This window comes from Natrix helvetica (assembly GCF_964273705.1).
Source record: "Natrix helvetica genome assembly, chromosome: 3".
NCBI classification, from domain to species: domain Eukaryota; kingdom Metazoa; phylum Chordata; class Lepidosauria; order Squamata; family Natricidae; genus Natrix; species Natrix helvetica.
The window spans coordinates 57,398,832-57,423,671 of NC_138549.1; the positions used below are offsets into that span (position 1 = coordinate 57,398,832).

The 24,840-nt window shown below is 44.0% G+C and overlaps 1 protein-coding gene across 1 annotated transcript in view; it reads left to right on the forward strand.

The window, feature by feature from the left end:
• The window catches only part of LOC309389142 (cysteine-rich protein 2-like), a 176,988-nt gene extending 172,048 nt beyond the window's left edge, over nucleotides 1–4,940 (forward strand). The window contains 2 exon segments of the mRNA XM_081947148.1: nucleotides 3,710–3,752; nucleotides 3,754–4,940. Of these exon segments, the coding sequence (XP_081803274.1) occupies nucleotides 3,710–3,752; nucleotides 3,754–3,775 (65 nt within the window). The 3' untranslated portion in view covers nucleotides 3,776–4,940.
• Nucleotides 4,941–24,840: the final 19,900 nt, after the last annotated feature.

Genomic DNA, 24,840 nt, shown 5'->3' on the forward strand with positions numbered 1-24,840 from the left:
GAATTCACTTAACAATTGTTGTAATTCACTTAATGACCCCAAGAAAGAAGCTCATACAATCGGGCCATTCACATGACCAATCTGTTTTATGACTGTTACAAACATATGTCTGTCATGGACAGGCTACAGTCATAAGTGGAGGACTACCTGTACAGTATTGTCATGCCTTCATCTTCTGTTTAATGCTCGATGGCCCTTCAAACTTGAGGATGGTAAGTTTTCCTCGCTGTCTTCCATCAAGTGCCCAAATGCAGCCAGACCCACTGTTTGTGATAAGAGCTGTGAGAATCTCTTTCATCTTGCTTCATCTAATTGCTTGGTTAGGGTTATTTGTGAAGTAATTGCAGTTTAATTATCTACAGAGGGGACAAATCCTAACAAACATATTTGAAAAGTGGTAGCTTGAAAGGAATCATTTGATCTGAAGAAAAAATACACCTGCAGGCAGAGCTGATTCCTGCCCCAAGCACAATACATCAAGCTGATGTATTAAGGTTGAGTTTGTTAGAATCTCAATCAGAGCAGCTCTGGGCTTGGGGACTCCCTCAACTGTAGGACTATATTCCGATGTCAGAGGGGCCAAAAGTGAGGGTGTGGGTCCCCAACCCTTACCACAATGGGAAGGTGTCCTCATTAAGGTCAAAAAAGTCAAAATGGCAGGTGCAAATGTGATTGAAGACACACCTCTTCTTCCATATGCCTGGGATAAAGCTGCTGAAAAAGTCTAAGTCTTTGCTGCCATCATTTAGTTAAAAAAGGCTTTTAAAAGTTTTTAAAAATTCTGAGGCACAGCTGATTGCCACACAACTGATTGTTGGAACTTTTTTTACTTTTTTTTTTAAACAAAGTTTTATTGGTTTTTTAATATTTTACAAAGGGAAAAGGTATGGGAAAGATTACAAATTTTGGCAGCCGCGAAATGCGGTAGGTGCACCCCCCCCTCCAAACTCATAGTGTACATTTGCATAGAATTCAAATATTACATAATAGCATATAGTCAGTGTGGTAAATTCAATTGGTAATTTCGGTCAGTTTATATCACGTGGATTTTCTTACTTATTTATGTGATCTGAGCTTTCTTGATGTCGCCCCATCTCCCCCAGTTGGCAGTGCTCCGGCCCCTCCCGTGTCTTGTACATCTACTGAAGTGTCTTCTGGTTTTTCTAGGAGTAGTTTATTTTTTTTCCATAAAGGCCTGCGCCTCTATGGGTGTATTAATTCTAACTCTTGTCTCCTCCCAGAATATTAGCATACCTTCAGGCAGTAACCATCGAAACCACACCCCCTTCTGGTATAGCTTATTCGCCAATTGCGAATAAAATTTTCTTTTCTCCCTCACTTTCTTGGGGATCTGTTTCAGAATGGTTATCTCCTTATCTTTGTATATCAAGGCTTGCCCCCTTTGTGCATTCAGGATTTCATCTCTTGAGCTTTTCCTAAGAAATTTAATGTGTACCTCCCTGGGGACATTGTGTGTTCTAGCATACGCTGAGTTCACTCTATAGGCCAGGTCTATTTCCCACCCCATCTGTTGTTTTTCCTTCTGAATATACTCAGCCAAAATGGTTGTCATGATGTCCCTTATGTTTTCATCATCTGTCTCCATCACGTTCTGAAATCTAAGATAAAAAGACATTCTCTCAAACTCTATTTTCATTTGTTGGGTGTCAAGTTCTTTGTTTCCCCTCTGCACACCCTCTATCCCCTCCTTCATCTCAGCCGCCCCATCTTCCAAAAGATCCAGTCTCTGTAAGTTCTTATTAATTTTATCCTGGTTCTCTTTAATTTCTTCTTTCATCTCCTTCAATTGTCTCTTTATTTCCTCTTGTCCCTGTAGAAGTTGTTGAAGCATTTGATGAAGCTCCAGGTCCATAGATTTAGGTTGCTTGAAGGCTGTTAACGTTGATTGTGTGCTAGGACTGGAGGTTGCAGATGTTGGGGCAGAGGCAGCAAAGCCTGACTTTCCAGGAGGTGGTCTTTTAGATGCCATTGTTTATAAAATAAAGAGTCCAGTCAGTATAAAGAAGAATCAGTCAGAAAGATAGAACAGTCAAGAGAGTCCAGGAGACAGAGAGTCCAGGCACAGGGGAGTTTTCTAATCACCCTGGCAAAAGAGCAGTCGTTTTTCACTCCAGGGGGTTCAGAAGCAAACAATCCACAAGAGAATTATCCAGGTAGCACGGAGACAAAGACCGGAAGCCTGAAGCTAAAAGGTGGAGTCAAGTTTCACATTTCATGAAGACAACGGAAGTGTGCCATCTTGCCCTGCCAGCTTCGGGTATTGAGGCAACAAATAAAGTTTTCAAAATTCAAAGTTCCCAGGGCTTCCAGATTAAAAGTTTAAATCTGAAAATCCATTTAATAGGGGTGTGACATCTTTGGTTTGGCTCTCCCCCTCCTCCTTCCCTTGGGGCTGAGAGCTCACTTGTTTCCAGCCGCACCTCTCCAAATCAAGCCAAAAGTTCAAGTTTGCACAGCTGACAGATTTTAAAGTTGGTAATAGGAATGAAGGGAGTCTACAACTCACCGCTCCGCCGCCGCATCCTTCAGCTTTCTTTTTTCACTCCGAACAGCCTGTCAGCGAAGACGCGCCCCCGCGCCCTCCGATCTGCTCCTCGGTGCCTTGAGCGCGCAGGGGACCTCCTGCCGGCCGCCGCCGATGCAGGGATCCCCCATGATGCCGCACCTCCGGCAGGATGCCTCTACGGGGCGTCCTGTGCCCCCCAAGAAGTGGGGAAGCCCACCGGGGAGCCGGAGCGAGCAACAAGTTGCCCGTCGCCGTCAGCCGCCGGAACCGGAACTTTTTTTACTTTTTAAAGCATTTTTTTACTACTGGTTCGGGCGAACTGGCCCAAACCAGTAGCATTTCAACCCTGACATACCTCCACTTGTCTTCCTCCAAGAGTTTATCAGCAGGATCATAATATATTATTATATTTTTATTTATCATTATATAATGTTATGATCCTGTACACACACACACACACACACACACACACACAGACACACACACACACACGAACAGGATCATAACATAATATAATGATAAATAAAAGCATTCTCCTATGGCAAACTCATTGAGTGCCGCCTCAGCATTATGGTTCTTTCCAGTGGTGGGATTCAAATCCCGTTCCAACCGGTATGGTTGGAATGGGGCCGGTGGCGTCCTCATGGACGTGTGCAGCATGCGCGCACACATGCGCAGTACATGCATGCATCTTAGTGCCCCTGTGATGCTCCGCGATGCTCCAACTGCTCCACGGAGCGTCACGTAGGTGCTGTATGCGCTATGCGCCTGCGCAGAAGCGCAGAACCCTTTAAACATTGGTAAGGAGCTCGGGCGAGCGGGCGGGTGGGGCCTCCGCAGCACCGTACTGGAATGGTATCCGGTGCTCCTGGCTGGGTCTGGTACGTGCATATCGGGGCGTACATCCTGCAACCCACCACTGGTTTTCCTTCCTTCATTTTATCACATTGCCTCTTTCTCTCAGTCAAAATTGTGCAGCCTCTGAGCATTTTCCAAACCCTGAGTTCTGTGAATTTGCTGATGCCTACTTATATACTATATAAACATTCATTTTCCAATAATGAATTCACTACTAGTTTTCAAAGTCATATAAATAAAAATATTCCCAAACTGTCCCAGTCTTTTCCCTTTAGCTTATTTTCCCTTAATTCCTCCTCTACTGACTTTTTTTTTCTTTTGTAGGAGTGAATACAGGTGCAGTTGGAAGCTACATCTATGATAAAGACTGAAGCAAAAGACCAACCTTGAGAGCGTTTGTCTAGCCAACTATCCACCTGCTCAGCCCATTTGCACTGCATTCTCTTTATTAATCTTATGTGTAAAACCTGCTTAGAAGCAGGAGGATGAGATAGCTGTATCTGTTTTTTTGTATGCTCCCCAGGCAGATGATATTCTGTTCCCTCTTCCAATTTTTAATGGCTGTGCTTTAAAAAGATGGAGCTGTTTCTCCCTCACTTTGATTTCACTTCAACTCTGTGTGTTCTGAGCAAATATCTTTGCTGCCATTACTTTGTATGACAGAACACAATTTTGTAATGTCCCCTCCAGCCTTTGGAGTTATTAGGTCATTTTTTAAAGGTCCAACTTACCATTCATTATTAATGGCTGAACAATTGGAGGAATAAACAAATTCTTCAGCGAGGTTAAAAAATCAGGTATATTTTTGAACAAGGCTGCTAAATGTAGAATGATGACTCCTAGATTGAGAGCTAAGGTTCTTACCAGCTATGGATTGCTTTCCTACATAAAGTTTCATCACAGTTCAGAGCTAGTCCCTTGTTGAAGCAGATGTCAGCAGCAAGCTGTTCCTAGCAGCTTGACATAGGGTTCACTATACTTAGTTGAAGCTAAAGTGTTGTTTTTTGAAAATAGTTTATATTCACGAGGAATCTGTTAGAAATTATGACCCTACTAATGTTATGCTAGACAGAATGTGGTCCTAACTTGGATATGGAAGTATAAGTTATTTATGTAGGTATCTGTCACTTGTATGTATACATGGAGAATATTATTGCTTGCCAACCAAGCAACTTGGTATAAAGATCAAGCAGCAAAAGTGGGAGAAGTAGAAAAAGTGTCTGTGTGTGTGTTTATATGTGTTAGAATGGGACCATAGCTGTTTGCAAAGGAACCAGTTCTGATCTTATTATTTATGTGCTTGAAACTTATTTATAGTCAGATAGTAAAGTTCTTTTTGCCTTTGAAAAATAGTATATCCTTCTAGTGTTTTTAGCATCCCTGGGTTATTATAAGTTCAGAAAGCACAATTGTAACTAATCAAGTGTATGAGCTGAGATAGCATTGTACATTTGCATTGTAAAACCTTCACTACCCAACCTGCAGACTAATTTTTCCAACCCAGAATGCTTATCTGCATACCTTTTGGAATTAATAAAGATGTTTGACAACTGTGTGTACTGTGTTTGAAGCTATTCTTTGTAGGAGAGGAGGGGTAGTTCATTGTCTAGGACAATTAGGCATTGCCCCTTGGTCATGACCATTTCACTCTCAGCCACCTGACACAGCTGAAACAAAGTAAGTAGCCTTTCTTCTGCCAATTCTCCACTGACAATTGCCCCCCAGCCCAGCCTGGAGGCACATTTCCACCCTGGCAAATTGGTGCAGAGGACAAATAGCTGCACCTCAATCGGGGCAGGGAGTGTTGCAGGGGGAGGGGGTTGTGCAGCCAAAGGAGTTAATGCCAGATATTCAAGCCAAGGGTGTACTTATTTTCTCCATGCAGAAAATGGCATATCTGTTGCGTTTTTTGTTGCATAAATGACTGAAAAATCTTTTTTATAGTTTTGTTTAATTACATCACCTTTATATATTGCTTGAATGAAGATATATTATTGATACATCTACATATTTTCAGGGTTTCAACTAATAGACTCATAGCAAGCAAAACTCCAAGGCAGATGAATTCCTCAAAGAATAGCTTTATTGGAGATACCATATTGGCACAGATCTGGTGAAAACCAATTCTGAAGGTTCCCCTCAACCCCAAACAGTCACATGGTCCAATCAAGACGCTGTCTGATTGCCTGGTGACCTCACTCCTTCCACGGGCCAGGTGTGAGAATGTCCTTGGTTCCCAAGAGAAAGTATTTTATTTTGGCTACAAAACCCTATTTCTAATCCCCTCTACCTACCCTCAGCTCCAGTGTGGCAACATTGAAGCAACAAGATGGCTCCGGTCAGGTCAGCTTCAGGGTTGACAGGCTGCCCGCCCCCCTTCAGTTGAAGAGGACTTCCTGCAAGACAAAAACATATAGGGAGAACCTAGTCAAGGCTCAACTCAACCCCCCCTTCCTTCCCCTGAAAATCCTTAGGTTTCTGGGGAACTCGTCATGAAACTGTTTGACCAACCTATCTGTCTTCACATCCCAGCTCTTGACCCTTGTGGCCTGGGATAGGGATCATCTCCCCCTGTACTACCATTGGTTTTGGGGCTGCCCAATCTACTTGTTTGATCAGGGAGCCTACTGCTGGCTTTAACAAGCTGTTCTGAAAGACTGCATGCACTTTCCCTAGCAGGTGAGGGAGGCTAATAGAGTTAATTAGTTTCACTATAGGAAAAGGCCCTATAAACTTTGGTCCTAGTTTCTTGCACGGGAGTTTTAGCCTTAGGTATTTTGTCAAGAGGTAAACTTTGTTTCCAACCCAGAATGGCTTTTGGGGGCTGTGGCGCTTATCAGCTTCCGCTTTATGGGTTTTTGCCGCTTCTCGCAAAGCCCACTTGGTATTTTCCCACCCCCTCCTTCAGGGACTCCAGCCATTAATTTAGTGACATAGATGAGGGGAGCTCCCTGGAGAGCTCAGGCATGGGGACAAATTCCATTCCACTGGTGACCTGGAAAGGGGGCAGGTTGGTGCTGCTGTGCACAGCATTATTGTAAGCTACCTCAGCAAATAGCAGTAGCTCTGCCCAATTAGACTGCTGATAGTTGACATAGCACATTAAGTACTACTCTACCATGGTATTTGCACATTCTGCGGCCACATTGATGCTCAGATGAAAAGCTAAGCTAAGTCCCTGCGAGGACCCAATGAACCTAATGAACTCTCTCTAGAATTTTGCTACGAATTGGACACCTCTATAAGAAATAATTCTGCAAGAAACACCATGCAACCTATTAATCTGTTTTATAAACAACCTGGCCAGGTTTTTTGTTGACAGGAGACCTGGGCAAGGTGAAATGAGCTTGTTTTGAAAATAAATCTATTGCAGTCCAAATGACCGTATTTTCCCCACTTTCAAGGAGCTCCACAATGAAGTCCATGGCAATCTCCTCCGAGGGCCTGGAGAGGGTCTGCCAACTGCTGAAGTAGCTCTGGGAGTTTTCCTGGCCTTTTCTCCATGGCTGTGCAAGTGGCACAGCTCTTGACATAGTCCTCAACATCTCAGGGTTCCAATAAACACCCTCAATGAAAGAAAATTCAGGCTTGTGTTTCCTCAAAGTTCCACTTTATTAATAATGTCATGTTGGCACATCTGGGAAAACCCGAATCTGAAAGCTTCCAGGTTTTCCCACCCAGTTGAAAGTTCAATACCCTGCCCTAACACCTACAAGTCTATCACATGATCCAATCCTTCATTGCCACAAAGACAGATTCCTCCCATCCACATCTGTCCAGGTACAGGGACAAAAGTGTCCTTGACTTTCTGAGAAAGAATGTTGTTATGGCTACACATAACACAACTCTGTATAATCCTCCCTCCCATTTTCCCACAGTAGAAAGTGTGGCAGGCCTGAAATCCAAAAAGGAAAAGATGGCTTCCAGGTCTGACAGGCAGCCTCCCTTCAGAAGATAAACATGTCCTATAAAGAGAATAATGCAGGGGGTTAACATTTCCTAAATAACCACCTTTCTCCCCCCCTCAGTGGGGCCCCTCTGGCTTATCTGGAAATTTGTCGTGAAACTGTTTAACTAATCTCAGCTTTGACATTCGTCACATTTACCCACATAGCTTCTGACAAAGTGTACCCCTTCCAATGCATGAAATATTGCAAATGACCTCTATACAATCTAGAATCTAATATTTTTTCACTTTGTAATGCATCTCTCCTTGTACTACTACAGGAGGAGGGATGGTTGGGTCTGAGGTCTTAAACTAGACCCAATCACAGGTTTCAGCAAGTCTGCTTGTTTTTCATATTCTTCTGCAACACTGCCAGGGCTTTTTTGTATTCCTCCACCCCTTTTTGAGAGAGTCCATCCATTCAGTCAGAAACATTGAAGAGGGATGCTCCCTGGGCATCTCAAACATGGGAACAAATTCCATGCCACTAGTAACTTGGAAAGGAGTTAATCCAGTGCTGCTGTGGACTGCATTGTTATACGCCACTTCAGCGAACGGTAGCAGGTCTGACCAATTGTCCTGTTGGTAATCTACATAATAATGGATGTATTGTTCGACCATTATGTTTGCACGTTCTACCGCCCCATTCATGCTCAGATGGAAAGCCGAGCTGAGTCCTTGCATGGACCCAATGGACCTCAGGAACTCCCTCCAAAAACCTGGCAGTAAATTGGACTCCTCGCTCAGAGATGATTCTCTGGAGTATGACATGCAGGCGGTAGATGTGCTTGACAAACATCTTTGCTAGCTTTTTCACTGACAGTAATCCTGATCAAGCAATAAAGTGGGCTTGTTGGAAAACAAGTCAATGACTGTCCAGATTACTGTGTTCCTACCACATTCTGGTAGCTCTATGATGAAATCCATTGCAATCTCTTCCCAGGGTTGGCTGGGGCTGGCCACCTGTTGCAATAGCCCAGAGAGCTTTCTTGGTCTTATTTTCATGGTTGCGCAAGTGGCACAGCTCTTTACATAGTCCTCCACTTCTGCTTTCATCTTAGGCCACCAAAATTGATGCCTGGCAAGGTGGAGAGTCTTTAGGAATCCAAAGTGGCCACCTAACTTTGCATCATGGCTGCGCTGTAGCACTTCTAGCCTTAAACTGACAGGCATGTATATTAGCCTTTTCAGGCTAATCCATCTCTCATCATTAAGACGTCTTCGTTGTCGGTGAGCCAGGGGTTGGTTGGTAGTGCTACTTTCAGGGTGGCGGTCAGTTTGCCCTGGCTGGGATTGGTTGGCCGCTTCGTCTTGCCTCTGGTGGTGACTTGTGCTGCTAGTTATTTAGGAGGACTGATGGTATGAACCATCTCTTCCTTCTGGCTGTCAAACTGTGGCTTTCTTGACAAGGCATCTGCTAGCAGGTTCTTCCCTGCAGGGATGTACTTCAGTTCGAATTTAAATCTCCGAAAGTACTGCGCCTAGTGGACTTGTTTTGGTGACAGTTTTCTGGAGGTCTTCAGGGCTTCGAGGTTTCTGTGATCATCCAGATCTTGAAAGGCACCTTCCCCCTTTTTAGGAAGTGTCTCCATGAGAGTAGGGGCCAGCATCAACCCGAACCCGGGTGTCACAAAGACTCAGGGAAGATAGAGGAAGAGAAGAAACCCACGGGGGGAGCTGTAGGTGATGGCACATCAATTTATGTCAAGACCATATATTTTCCTTCCCAAGTTGTGGTGGAAGCTGAGAGCCAGCTAGGAGCCAGATGCAAAGAACTGGCTCCTGGGCAAACTTCGCAACTGGACCTGACCCTGCAAGGCGAAGCTGAGGGACTCCCCTCCCCTCAGGAGATGCTGTTGGAATCACAGACGGGTGTGGATTGGCCTTGACCAATGAGTGGAGAATGCCAAAGGGCAGACACAACAGGCACTCCAACACTGTCATGCAGCCAGTCGCTGACCAACCTCCCAGACCAATTCGGACAGCTCAATGTGAGTAGGATGACCCCTGCCCTTAGCACCGAGCCTCCCAGGTGGACTTTGGCACAGCCAATGTTCACCATCCCGGGCCGTGAACCCGCAGTGCAATGGAGTGGAGCCTCAGTCTCTTTTCATTCAGTGAAAAGCGGATCAGCCCACAGCCTTGCGGCTGGAATGGGGCCAATTGCAGCTTTGGTCAACTGCGGGGTGCAAATGACCCAACAACCGGGCTGGATTAATCAGCCCGGCCCAGCAATGACTGGCCTGCAGCAGGCTTCTGGGAGATTCCGACCCCAAGTTCACAGCCAACATTTGGATTACCACCAGCAAGCCAGATCTCACCGGGGTGGGCTTCTAGGATGGGTGCAGTAACAGTGGCCACCAGCCCCACCCCAGCAGTTCAGGGCTTTCCAACCATAGATTGTGAGCCCATAGCCAATCCCGGTCCAGCTGCAACTGCAACTGCAAGTCTCAATTCCCCAGCAAATCCCAGCCCAACAGCACCAACCAGTGGTATTGCCACAGGATTGAGCCCAGTAACAGGTGCCTGCCCAGCAACCTGCTCAAGCCCACCACCAAGCCCCACCAGCTTCTCCACCTCCTCAATTCAGAGCGACGTTTGATAGGACACCTGGGAGAGTAGCCTACTTCCTCCACCAAGTCTGGGCACACATCGACCAATATGGGGATCAATACCCTTTTGATTGGGATTTGATTTCGGCCATATAGGATGGTATGAACGAGGTGGAATGGATAGCTGAGCTCCATGATGAAGGGGCTCCTGAGCTAGACGATGCCAATGGATTTGTTCAAATGATGCAAGTTAGATTCAACAACGTTGCCCATCAAGAAGCAGCGGAGGCACAAATCCAAGATCTGAAGCAAGGTGGGAGACTGGTAAAAGAGCTCATTTGGGAGTTTCGGAGGCTGGCTGGAAAACTAAGAGACAGGCCAGAGCAGCTCCTAGTACACACTTTCAAGGAGGCCTTTCCTGAGCTCAGAAAGATTTGTGGCATCTGGGGGTGTTGGACCGCATCCAAACACTGTGGTCATCTAAGACCATGAGCTCCAATCCCACTGCGAGTGCAAAAATCAGCCAGAGACCCCTAGGTCACCAAGCCCAGGTCAAGAAAGTCAAAACGCCTACCCCAAAATCAGCTGGAGCCATCAAGGGTGTGGTCAACAGGAGCACCGGGCATCAGAATGCCTCGCCCTGGCCCCAATCCCATAGGTGCACACTCCAGCCACAACTGGGACAAAGAGAACCCCATGGAAACCACCTGATAAGAGTCATCTCACCAACCAAGTGAATGAAGTTCCTCTCCTGCCCGAAGAAGCAGAGAAACCTCCAGACAGTGGAGCCCCTTCAAGTCCAGTGGAGGAAAACAGCAGCGATGACAACCCAATGGTAAGTGCCGCCATCTGCCCCTTTGCCATAAAAGCCAAAATTATAGTGCCTGAGATGGGGGTAGAAGGGGAAGTAGAAGTAGTCATTGACACCGGCTGTTTAATCAGCCTTTCCATAGTGGAGCAGCTGGGCATTTGCACGAAACCCCTAGCCCACCCCAACCACTTTGAGCAAGTCGACAGGATACTGATTGGTGGGCATTTGACAGAAGAGAAATCTCGTTTAGAATGGGCCAAATCAATCAAAAAATTTATATTTTCATGACGGGCAGCCATACCTGAGTATTTTTCATTTCCAAGAAAAAACTGATGTAGCACTGGATAAGCACACCACACAGCTATGGTTGACTTTAAACTACAGGCAGCCCATGTTGGTTCCAAAACTCTGTCAATCTTCACGATTTCAATGCCCAGTAGTTCAGAGATTTGGGAAAGTTCTGTCTGGCTCTTGCAAGATTTATGGAAAGTGGTGTGTATCATGTCAATGAATATTTTAAAGTGGTTCAATTGCTTGATGTCCTTTATGGAGTCATCCAGCACAAGTTGGAAGCGATGGTTCAAGCAGTGCCAGATTACAATGTTTGGGAACTCTTTAGCTATTCTGGTGCTCATTCCAGATTTTCTCCTAAGCATAAAACTGGCACCATTGGAGCAAAATGCTATTAAATGCTTTTGCAGATATTCCATAGTAAACCTAACTTTATGTCAGCTTCCCATCACTGAAGAAAATATGGTGTCTGCATCCAGTGGTGAGTTCCTAACCAGTTTACTACCGGTTTGCTGAGAGGGCATTTTGTGTGAGCGCTGCTCGTTTCGCTGCAAGAAGAATGAATGTCATAGGTGGATTCACAGAGCAATACATATTTCTTTTTCTGAAATTTATTCCTCAGTTCAAAAAACAGGAATATATGAATTACTTTCAGTACTTAGGTCAGTACAAGTAGTTATTCAATAGTTAGTGGTGTTGTGGAAAGTTATCACCAAGCCCTCTCCCAGAAAAATGAAATATCCTAGGAAATATTGAAAAGGCAGAATATTATATTTCCCTGGATGTGAAAAGAAAGAAACATGTTTTAAATTGAGAATAGCTCCCTGTAGCTTCCTGCCTCCACCCACTTTGTCAAAGGGCCATTAAGAAGGCCAAGCCAGCCCCTTTACATAATAAAGGCTTCCCCTTCAGCTCCAGGGGGATGGGATTAAGGCATGATAATATTGGCCCTTTACCCAACTCACCACATGGCATGGCATCTGAGAACTCAACCAAACCTGGATTCAAAACGCTGCCTAGAGAGTTGCTCCTGCATGGCCCCATGGGAGTCTGATAACCAATCAGAATACAAGCTCAAGATCAAAGGCCAGAGAGGGCATAAAACCAGGGACTCAGTCCTTCCTTCTCTTCTTCTTCCCAGCATTGAAGCATGTGATCAACTTTTCTGTTCAGGACTCAAGCCACATGGTCCTGTCCACCATTAAACCATCTTTCCAAGCAGCCTCCATGTCTCCAGTGTCTTTTTCCCCACTTGGAGCCGAACCCAGAAGGACATTTCTTTCAACAATTGGCACCCCAGATATGGGACTCCAAGCTAGCCTAACCAATGGATATGGCCTAGGTAAGCCTCCCATGACAGCACAGACCCCATTGTGTCTGTGGGTGGACTTTATCTTGGCCTTAGCCATTTGGATCTAGGTTTTAAAGGGGTTTTGAGTTTGAGCTCAAAGGCTGCCTGGAAAGGCAACTGAGTACCTCTAAATTTTAATTCTCTAAAATTTAATTTTAAAGCATGGCAAAGCATGGGAAATGTGTGTATGCCTGCATGTGTGTGAGTGATGATGAAATCTTTCTCCCAATCACAGCTGGATCTTGGTTCCTCTGTGTGTTTTATCAAGAGAGCCTGGAAAGTATTTAGGGTCAGGCCAGAGCACAGGACCTTCTGTAACAGAAAGGAGATTGTGTGTGAAAATGGATGGAAAAGTGAATGAAAATTTTGTTGTTGTTCTTGCTTTTGTCCTGTGAAAGCAAAAAAGCAAAGACCCATTGTGTGTAAAGAGAGGAGGTGCTCGTACTAATTGCAGAGGGGCAGAGGTCCTCCTGGGATCACCTTTTTGGATCCGGAAAACCTTAGCAGAATTCCTTACGAGGAAAGGAGCCAAATGTCTACCTGGATCTGTTCCAGTCGGGTTTCAGGCCCAGGTACAGCACGGAGATGGCATTGGTCGCGTTGGTCGATGATCTCTGGCGGGCCCGGGACAGGGGCTGCTCCTCTGTCCTAGTCCTATTAGACCTCTCGGCGGTGTTCGATACCATCGATCATGGTATCCTACTGCGACGACTTGGGGGGTTGGGAGTGGGGGGCACTGTTTTACGGTGGTTCTCCTCCTACCTGTCGGATCGGTCGCAGTTTGTGTTGACTGGAGGGCAGAGATCAACCCCCAGGCGCATCACTTGTGGGGTGCCCCAGGGGTCGGTTCTCTCACCCCTCCTGTTCAACATATACATGAAAACGCTGGGCGAGATCATCCGTGGTTTTGGGGTACGGTATCAATATGCTGATGATACCCAACTTTTCATCTCTACCCCAAACCACCCAAACGATGCCCTCAACGTGATGTCCCGATGCCTGGAGGCTGTGCGGATCTGGATGGGGAGGAACAGGCTCAAGCTCAATCCCTCCAAGACTGAGTGGCTGTGGTTTCCATCATCCCGATTTGTACATCTTGTCCCATCTTTGACGATAGGGGGAGAAATTTTAGCCGCCTCAGAGAAGGCTCGCAATCTGGGAGTCCTCCTGGATACGCGGCTTAGTTTAGAAGAACACCTGTCGGCCGTGACCAGGGGGGCCTTTTACCAGGTTTGCCTGGTATGTCAGTTGCGTCCCTTCCTGGATCGGGATGCTCTGTGCACAGTCACTCATGCCCTCGTCCTTTCTCGCCTGGACTACTGCAATGCTCTCTACATGGGGCTGCCCTTGAAGAGCACCCGGAGGCTTCAGCTGGTCCAGAATGCGGCCGCGCGGGTTGTCATGGGGGTACTACCTAGGTGCTCCCATGTTACACCCCTTTTAGGCAGCCTGCACTGGTTGCCAGTTGTTTTCCGGGTGCGATTCAAGGTATTAATTATGACTTTTAAAGCACTCCATGGCTTAGGCCCAGGGTACCTGCGAGACCACCTACTGCCACCAGTAGCCTCCCACCGTCCAGTACGATCCCACAGAGTTGGCCTCCTCAGGGTGCCGTCGGCCAGACAGTGTGGGAGCGCCTTCCCTCTGGAATGAGCTGCCCCCGGAGCTTCGCATAATCCCTGACCTCTGGTCCTTCCGACGCGCCCTAAAAAGTTGGCTTTTCCAGCAAGCCGGCCTGGCCTGTTAATTTTAACTTATTTTAAATGTATTGTCTTTTAAATTCGGTTTGTTTTTTGGGATATGTATTCAATTTTTTTTAAACTTTTGGGATGTGTTTTTTTTTAATGTTGTACACCGCCCTGAATCCTTTTGGAGAAGGGTGGCATATAAATCCAAACAAACAAACAAACAAACAAATACTTCGTTGAGGGAATCGAAGTCCTTCCCAGAATTTTTTTTGTTCTGGAAACTTACGGCAGGTCACCCGGCTAGGCCAAAGTGAGCCCTACATGTAAAGGGTCATGGGAAGCGTTAGCTCGTGGGTGACAGGAATTTCTTTTGGAGATTTCCTTGAAGCCTGGGATGCCAGGCACATGCCTATCTTGGTTGGCATGGAGAACAAGGAAACTGTGTGGCAAATGGGCTTTGCTGCAAGATGATACAGGAAAACTAATTTGGCTACATAAAGGTACTTAAAAGAAAAGGGAAAATGTTGGGGTTTCTTTTTCCCCCCCCTCTTGTCTGTTTGCCTCTTTCTCTGTCTTCTATGCAACCACGTGGTTTGTTAAGATTTGTGCCTTCCCTAATTTAACAGATTTGTGCTGGGAATGACTAGGGTGTGTAAACCTGAGAGTTCTCTTCCCCCTCTCTTATTTTCTCCTTGTCCTTGTGTAAATGTGTGTCTAAGTCTTTGTGCACCCTCAAGGTAACTGTAACTAAGATGTCTCCAATCCAAAAGACAAGAATTTTAAAGTGTTCAAAGAAAGAAAAGAGTAAACTGGCAGAAATTGCCTTTGCTCAGTTTGTTGGGCCCAGAAAACTAAGTGAAGGTGGGGAGAGTCTTTACTTTGTGTTTGTTTGGCTAAGAAAAATAGAGTAAAGAGAAGTATTTTTTCCTTCCTTCCTTCCCTATACCTTAAAGTAACAACCCAGGAAATGTTGTAAGTTCTTTTGCAAGAAAAGTTTCATCCTTGCATTTATTGTGTGTTTAAATGATTTTACCTGTTCATTTCTTTCCTGAAGCATGTGAATCCAGATCTCATTTCTCATCTGTGATATCACCATAATGTTACCAGTTTATCTGTTTAGTAACTGATGGTTTTATTTTTCAAACTCTGCCTGCAAGCTATCTAACCCCCCACACCCTCCCTTACCTCTAATCCTCCAACAATGTTTTTTCTGTGGGGGAGGGGACCTTATTCTTATGTCTTTCAGCCCTGGAAGATTGTATATATTCATATACATTGAATATATATTCAATATATATTCCTTTTGGGGGGAGGAGGGGAGTGTTGCCTTGTGTGTATGAGATGAAGGAAATTCCTACTAGAGGTTTGCCTTCAACCTGAGTGTCAAATTTGCACATCTATCTGGCCAACCTACTCTATTAGTCCTAAAGTAGAAATCTGGCCTCCAGAAGGCAGTTTTGATTTAGATTTTGTCAACAAAATTGCTGATTTCTGGCCACCATCAGATGAACTGAAGAGAAGCTCTACCAGAGTTTCTTCTCCAGTCTTCTTTGTTGCCCAGACATTCAGAAAGCATGTGGGCTAACTCCCAAACCCTCTTCTAAAATTTGCCTTGTTTTTTTTAAAGGAAAAAAGCTTCCCAAAGAGACTGAGGAGTCCACAGGGATACATTAAAAAGCTGTTGCAGCAGTAATAGTTGTCTTTAAAAAGAAAAGTAGAGCTCAAGAGCCCCACCCAGATGCAAACAATGTGTTAATGAAAGTCTCCATACATCTTGGTCTTTAAAAATATGCCAGCACTCACTGGGAGATCAAGATAGAAGACTTGGGATCTTTAAAAATTAGCCAGTGTCTGGTGGCAGATCCAAATTAGAAATGGAACACCTCAGGGCAGAGACAGGTATTAACAATCTAATGCTTAAGGAGATAGAACAATGGGCTTAACTTCGAGCAAAAGAAAGAAATTTAGCAGGTAATAAGGTAAAGCCTGTCTGAATGGGAAGACCTAGGTAATTGGAGTTGATTAATTTGATGTAATGTCTGTTGAAATTCTTAGGTGTGTATCTATACTAATAACATGTAGAATTGAATGGTGTTGAATTGATTGTGATATGTTTGACCAGCTGGCAAAATAAGTAAGCTTCTCATCTTGGGCTTGAAGCTGTGGGGAAGGGGAGTGTAGTTAGAATTTAAACTGTTCTCTGAGTTTTCCCATGCTTGGAGAATGAGACACATGTTTCCCAAGGAAAGAAAATTGAAGATTTAAAGAGACAGGACCTCCCCCAGGCCTGAAAGTGTTGTTCCATGGTATTTGTGCATGTGTGTGTGTGCATAATCAATTCCAGACCTGGAGGGAAGTTGAGATCCTTTAATAATAGAAAATTGAGCTCATTGGTACAGCTCCCTGAAATAATTGTAATAACTGCTTTGCATGAAGAAAGAATGAAATGGGATTTTTGTATGTGAAATTAATTTACACAAGCAGTCTGATTGCAGTGCAAATGTGTGTATGTTGATGGTAAAAGTTGGTATGAATGTACTTTGATTCCCTTTCATATAAAGAAACAGTAAATTGCGAGGTTGTTTAAACTGTTAAATGTGTGGGTATACATGTGTGTTATCATTTCCAAACCCGAAGGGAGGTTGAGATCCTCTAATAAAAGCTTGGTGGCTTGTGAAAACAGCTTCCTGAAATACTTATTATGATTAGTTGGCATGAGCAAGCATGAAGGTCCGATTGCAGTATGAATATGAGTATGTGTCTATGATGCCCCAGGGAGTGATAGTGAAGGGATCCAGAGACCTGTGATTGCCTGCGTGAATTTCCCCCCTCTTCCTTTTGGATCATTCTTTGGAGGGAAGCAGGAAAGGTGGGGAGGATGAGTGTCTGCTCATTTTTACCATGAGTGTGTGTATGAAATGCCCCCAGTGATACCTGTGAATGCCTCTGTGCATCCCCCCTCCTTCTTTCCCTCCTTCCTTTTGGGTCATTAAAGGGGGCTGAAGTTTTTCTGCTCACTTTAACCACTTTTTTTCTCTTTAACCACTTTTTTTTCTTTCTCTTCTGAGAAATTTGGAGTAAATGGATGACCTACTCCATGACCTTTACCTTTCACTGTTGTGATCTTTTCATCTGCATATAAAAGTTATGCAGTTACATTTCCTTTTCTGCTCTGAATACAACTTTGATTTTTTCTTCTGGAAATTTTTGAAGTTTAAAATGCTTAATTAAACCTATAAAAAGAAATGATTTTGAGATATTTTGGTTACATTTGTAAATGTTTTAACATACTTAATGAGAATTTGCTTCCATCTGAATGGAACCTGATATTTTGGAATGTTGACTCAAAGTACCTCTTTTTTTAAATTGCAATTTTTTTTAAGCAGTTCTTCTTCCCTCCCTCTTTTACACCTGAGTGCATTTTTAAATGCTTGAGTCAAGGTGCTTTACCCTATGATATTTTGCTTGTTTGTTTGTTTGCAACAAGTTGTTGTCCCTTTTGGAAATTTACTCAGTTTACCAGGGGGGAGGGAAGTGTTTCAATCATAGAGGCAGTGGGAATGTCAAGTTCCATGAAATTTACATCGTCTGCCTTCTGAAATAATGTTTGGATTTCTACACTTGGACAGAATGAGGAAAATTCTACAACATGAGACTAAAGATATGTCTGTAAAGAACTGTATACCTGGCCTCTCCTCTTTTTTTACCCTCAGAAACAAAGGACTGCTAGCTCAAACCATAACACTTGAATTGGCTGCTGGTGATTGCATCCTGATAAAACCTGACATGAGGGGAAAAAACTTAGCCTCGCTTGGGACAGACTCTACCAAGTCTGACTGACCACTCTTACCAGCAAGCTAAGCCTAGTACCATCCAGCAGATATGAAAGAACGGACCCTGAGATGGAGAAGTAAAGACCAAAAGACTCTCTTCTATCCCCAGAAGACAGCTGTAAATACTACAGGGGAGGGTGGAAATTGATTGTAAAGTTTTCTTTCTTTGCTTCATTCATTGTAAGGTTATCTTTCTTGTCTCATTTATATATCAGTTTAATGTATTCATGTAAGAATTATATTTGAGAATGGCTAGCACAGCAAGTTCTGAACACCTTAGATTTCTGTCTAGTGGGAGGGAAATTTTGTCCAAAATGTTTGTATTTTCTGTATTGTAGAAGCAGCTACACACATACACACACACACTCACACAGAGAGAGAGAGAGGGGGGGGGAGGGAGGAAGGGAGAGGGGGAGAGAACCTATTCAGAATTAGACTGAAACTATCTCCTTGATTTACCTCCACACAAAGCTTCTCCTAGGTTGATTTTTGCCCTGGCACAAAAGCCTAAGCAGTGATATCTCCCTTTTAATCCCATGGGGGAGGGTCAATTCCCTCAGGCAATTCCCCCACTTGAAGAGTAACCGAAAGGATCTTCAAAACTCAAACCCTGACTGTGACTCAAAAAAATTGATGCTGCCCAGTAAAGCAGGATATGTTGCACTGGTAGTCTCATGAGTAGGAGTCCCCGGGTTCATTGTGTGTAATTTTAAAAAATACTAAATAGCCTGGATTGCACACTAGCTAAACTCAATTTGGCCTTACTAAAATAAGAGCTAGGGCAGGTTCAAGAACCATCCCTTGAAATGGGTAGCCTGTAGTTTTTTAAAAGGCAAAACCATAGCTGCGAAGAATTTTGGGATTTCTGCTTGCTTGAAACCTGTCTGGAAGCTCACAGAAAGTGATATCTGATATTAATTGGCATGGAAAATTGGATACTGTAAATTTCTTTCCAGAAATTGTGCCCTGCCTGCTCGACCTTCATGGTTGAAAGCTCTCTGGGAGCCACTGAAGGGATCCTTCTGCTGTCTCTCTCAATGCCTTTCCATCAAAAAATGTTAAGTCTCCCTTGTGATGACCTTGGCATAAAGGCAGACAGCAAGGAGCTTGAACTAGAGTTTGTCTTTATTCAGCGGCAGCCATCTTCAAACTGACTTCCGCCCTAGATGACATCATTAAAAAGGTTAACTGTTTCCTAGCCTTCTTAAAGAGCTAAGCACAGCAATTGCACTTAAAATATAACATAAAGCATATACATCATTACATCTCCCTTCTTAAGTATAAAACATCTAATATGATACAAAATCTTTACATATTTTTGGTTTAATAGTTCGACCATTACTGTCTGCTCATCAGTAAAATTACTGTCAAGTTGTTAGTCGGTCCCAGCATTGTCACATGCTGATATGCTTACATTGTCCTTAGCGTTCTCGGTAGGCTGTATATCCATGTTCAGGAGTTTTGTGCCATCATGCGCCTGCGCTTCACTTTCCTTGTTGTTTTCTTCTTCCAATGGAGTATCGGCAGCCGTGTCTGGATGCAGATGACACCTGTTTCTTCTCAACTGCTGTCCACACTTGGTTTCAACTACATATGATTTTGGTGAATTGCCCTCTTTGACAATTTGAGCAGGTTCCCATGTTTTCCCAGTGACTCTGTGTCTCACAGCTTGCCCGGCACACAGTGGACGAAGAGGTTTGGTAGATTTATCGAAGTACAGTTTTTGTTTTCTCATGTTTATGTTCCTCTGAGCTATTACCCGCTCATGTGCGATGGAACGAGGCTGCAATTTATGCGGAGCAATAGGCACTGTAGTTCTCAGTGTTCTTCCCATTAACAGCTGAGCTGGTGAGCATAAGCCCTCAATGGGTGTTGCACGATAGTTTAGTAGGCCCAAATACACATCCTGCCCTGACGTTTGTGCTTTCTGTATAATGGATTTGGCTATGCCAACATACTTCTCTGCTAGGCCATTGGCCTGTGGGTGATAAGGGCTTGTGGGTTTGTGCTTGATTCCCCATTCATGCAGGAAGCACTGGAATTCGGCACATGAGAATTGTGGCCCATTATCAGATACCAGTTCTTCACACACTCCATGTCTTGAAAGTATTGTCTTGAAGGCCCATATGACTGTTGCCGCTTTTAAACTTCCCAGCTGCACTAGTTCAAAGTATTTGCTATAGTAGTCTATTATCAGATAGTGTATGTCTCCAAAATGAAAAATGTCCGTAGCCAATCTCTACCATGCCCGTGAAGGAGCATTCCATGGTGTAAGAGGTTCTTTCGCATTGTTTTTTTGAAATGTCTGGCAGGTGTCACACTTCTTTACAAGTGTTTCAATGTCAGAGTCCAAATGAGGCCAGTAGACCACCTCTACTTACACAGAGTAATGCCCAAATGTCCCTGATGAATTGGTTCCATTACTTCTGCCCGCTGCGACTTAGGTATAAGAATACGGTCACCCATTAGTATGATATCCTCATAAATGGATAGCTCATCTTTCACAGGCCAGAATTCCTGCAACTCAGGACACAGCTTCTTGCGTTTTTCTGGCCAGCCATTGCACATGACACGCGTTCGTTTCTCTAGTACTTTATCCTGTTTGGTGTCTTGTCTTATTTTCTCCAGCCGTACATCTGATATTGGCATGTTCACTAGTATTGTATGTACCTGCTCTTCCAACTCAGGTTCATCCCTGGCTTCATATCCTTCTGGAAACACTCTTGAAAGGCAATCTGCCATTGGAATTTCCTTCCCAGGCTTATAGTTCACTGTGAGATCATACTGCTGTAATTTCATAATCATTCGCTGCAAGCGTGGAGGTGTAGAAGCTAGCGGTTTTTGTAGTATGTAATCCAACGGCTTGTGGTCGGTTTCTACAACTACTGGACGGCCATATATGTACTGGTGAAATTTCTCACATCCATTCACAATGGCCAACATCTTTCTCAATTTGAGCTTAATTAGCTTGTGTCGTGGTCAGTGCACGTGAAGCATAAGCCACCGGATGTCCTTGTTGAATCAGTACAGCACCTAACCCAAACTGGGATGCATGCACTTGAAGCACAGTGTCAGCATTTACATCGAAGTATTTCAGTATTGGCCCTGGATATTTAGTGATCAGTTTCTTCACTTTGTCAAAAGTCCTTTCCATGTTTGCATCCCAACCCCAAATGGCATCCTTCTGCAGCAATGCATGTAACGGTGCTGTCTGTTGTACGAGGCCCTTAGAGAATTTTGATAGATAGTTGAAAATGCCCAATGATGTCTCCAGTTCCTTTCTGGAGGCTGGGGCCTTCATGTTAAGAACTGCTGTGATCTTCTTTGGATCAGGCTTCAAACCCTCTTTGGTTAGTAGGAGTCCAAAATATGTCACTTCTCCTACCCCAATTTGCATTTTATTTGGATTGAGTTTAAGATTTCTTTCACGACATCGATTGAGCAAAGCAGTAAGGTTTCTGTCGTGCTATACTTGATCCTTTCCATAGACCAACAAATCATCAACTATTACTTCAACACCCTGTAGACCAGCAATTAGTTCATGTGATTTCTTTTGAAATATCTCCTGTGCCGATGCTATGCCAAAAGGCACCCTTGTGAAGCGCCATCGACCCGTATGTAGTGAGATAACTGCTAGCTTCGTCAAGACGCAATTGCCAGTAACCAGACTGGGAATCTAGTACACTGAACACTGTTGCTCCTACTAGCTTGTGTGCTATATCCTCTATGGTGGGGAGTTTGTAGTGTTCTCTCATTATTACTTTGTTCAAATCACGTGGATCGATGCATATACGAATTGCACCTGTGTTCTTCTTCTCCACCACAACCATAGAACTGACCCATTCCGATGGTTCAGTGACCTTCTTTACTACTCCCAACTTCTCCATCCTAGTGAGTTCCTGTCTAACTTTATCCACAAGAGTTAGAGGTATTTTACTTGGCGCATGGATGACAGGCTGTGCACCTTCCTTTATACGTATGTGGATTATGCCTGGGAGACACCCCAGGCCCTTGAATAGATCACAGTACTCACGATTAGTGTCAACTTCCGTCAGACCTCTGTGCCCACCATCCACAGTCATTATGATCTTCACAAGTCCAATCTCTTTACTTGTTTTGAGACCTAGCACAGCTGGGGCTTGCATTTCTATCACAAACAATTGTAAAGCCCTTTCCGATCCCTTGTAGGCACATTGTACATGGCAGCGACCCATTACTTTCAGCTTTTCACCACCATTTCCCATCAAATTCGGTAAATTCAGTCTCTCTAAAGGGGATTCATCCCTGAGGTGTTCCCAATATATGTGGCCTGGCACACAATTTACTTGTACTCCAGTATCTATTTTGAATGGCTGTAATCTGTAATGTTACATTGGCTTCATCTGCAGACTGATGTGCTTTCTGTATCGCTGCAAGATATATCAAGGAGCAGTCCGAGTTTGTCCCTGCATTGTCATCATTGTCCTCTATAGCACATACAGCCCGTGTTTGTGGCCTTTTGTTTTGCAAAGACAGTTTACACACCCTAGCAAAGTGTCCTCTTTTCCTGCATGTTTGCCCCCTTGCAGGACAGACACTATTTTTATGGTGCATATTTCCACAATATCCACAAGCTGCTTCTCTGTTACTTGTTCCAGTGCCATAGGTGCCTTTTGTTCCTTTATATGCCCTTTCTTGACCATATCTACTGCTTTGAGTTTCTATAGCGTTGATCTGGTGCTGTGTTCCTTCCAGTATCTGCATGTCTTTTCTTGATATTTCATATGCTCTGGCAATCCTGACAGCTTTCTCAAGATTTAAGTCTTCTTCCTGCAGCAGTTTTTCCTGAACTTCCTTAGACTTACTGCCCATCAAAATACGGTCTTTAATCATATCTCCAGTATCATAAAAAGCACAATCTTTGGCAAGCAAGCGCAGCTGGGTCACCCAATCATCCACAGATTCACCTCCACACTGGTTTCTCTCATAAAACAGTTTTCTCTGCACTGTGGAGTTTTTTCTTGGGTTACAGTATGCTTCAAACTTTGCAAACAGTACCTCTGTTTTGTTTTTGTCCTCTGCAGTGATCTCCCCACTTGCTTGCCAGGCTCTGCACACATCACGTCCTTTCTGTCCCACACATATTAGAAAGTGTGCTGCTTTTTGCTGATTAGTCCATTTGTCTGCATCAGGTCCTGCAAACACAAGCTCTATCAATTCCTTCCACCTTGACCAGTTTTCAGATATGTTCCCTGATTCCAAATCTTGGAGCCGAACCCAGAAGGACATTTCTTTCAACAGTGTCATGGTTAGAAGCAATGGTAAAGCAAGATATGGATTTAAAACCAGAAATATTTTGTTGGGTATTTCAAAGGGAATACAATACATATTAAATTTTACATGTTAATAGCTGCTGGAATTGTATTTGCAAAATAGTGGAAAAACAAAGATATGAAAATGAATAAAGAAAATATTAGAATGTGCATAAATGAATAAATTAACAATTAAAATCAAGGAGAAGGCTTTGAATACTTTTTAATGTGGGATTTGTTTTATCAATGGCTAACTAACAGAAACAAGTTAGAAATCTAAAAGTATGAAAGAAAACACCAATTATGTAAGAAAAGGCCACTAAAATGTATAAGTAAATGCTATTTGATAATTATTAATATGTAGATAACTGCAGAACATTACACACACACACACCAAACTATAACACTGCCAGTAAAACACCAAAAGAATAACAACAGTTCCCCCCCCCCCAAAAAAAAAGTAGACTGGAGATAAAACCAGTTTTTCCCCTAAAGACAGGAAAGACAAAGCCACTGGAATAAAAACCATCAAGGCATTATGGGAAGTATTAGCATAAAGGACAGTGCTAGAAACCTCAGAAAACCAGAAACTTCAGAAAACAGTGTCAAGAAACTCAAGCCTGCCCTTCCCGCTTTAAGAAAACCCCAGGCAAAAGCACCAGCTGAAAGGAAGACTTAAGTTCTTAAGTACACCCATTAAGATAAGGGGAATCAGCAGGCTAAAAATAGCTCACCTGGAACTCCCCTTTTCCTGTTTCCTAGCAGAACTAACCCCCAGGATAGGAAAGATAAAAGACCTGGGACCAAGATTAACCCAGGAAAACAGGAAAACAAAAGCAGGGCAATCAGAAACACATCAAAACTCATCAAGCTTCAGGAGCTCATAAAGCCGCGCACAGCTGAACATATGAAGTCACATAAAAGGTGATTGCTGCAAGAAGCAACCACCTCTCAAAAATTACACAACCTCAAAATCCAGTTATCACACAAGTGTGAATCACTACAGAAAGAAACACTCAAAATCTCGCAAAGCTTGCACCAACCTGCACTTATAAAAGCAAGATATTGCACCACAAGTAAAACATTTCCTACAAACAATAAAATTAAAAAAATACATTTCCTAAAAAAAGTTTAACTTTTTTTTAAAGCATAAAGAAAAAAACCAGCCACTTACCAGCAGGCAGAATCAGTTGCTCGCTGATGTGATGGATGCTGGAATGGATGTTTTCCACTTCCAGGCAGGCAGGCAACCAGACCAGATGCCCGGCAAAGTCACAGCCGAGGTCGAGTGCCAATGTGTTTCACAACCTACCCGAGGCTGGGGACTGGGGGCGTCAAGAAAGGCCTCAGCCAGCACCGGCACTCAGCTGAGGCCTTTCTTGCCGACCCAGTCCCTGGCCTCGTATAGGCTGCAATGCGCAATGGCATGCTCCTGTAGCCTTTTTGCCATCCCTCCTACTGTCCACACCCCGTGAAGTCACAGTTGAGGCCTGCGGTAGGCTTATTTACCTTTAGGCAGCCGCAGGAGGCAGAATTTCCATTGGGGCGCAGCAGGCCGAGAAGTCAGCAAGCAAGGACTCAGGTGGAAGTCAGCAAGCACCGACAGTACAGTACAGCTGTGTGAAAAAGTCCTGCACGCTTTACGGTTTATAGTTTATGACATTTTTTGGATGGGCCATTGATTGTATGATA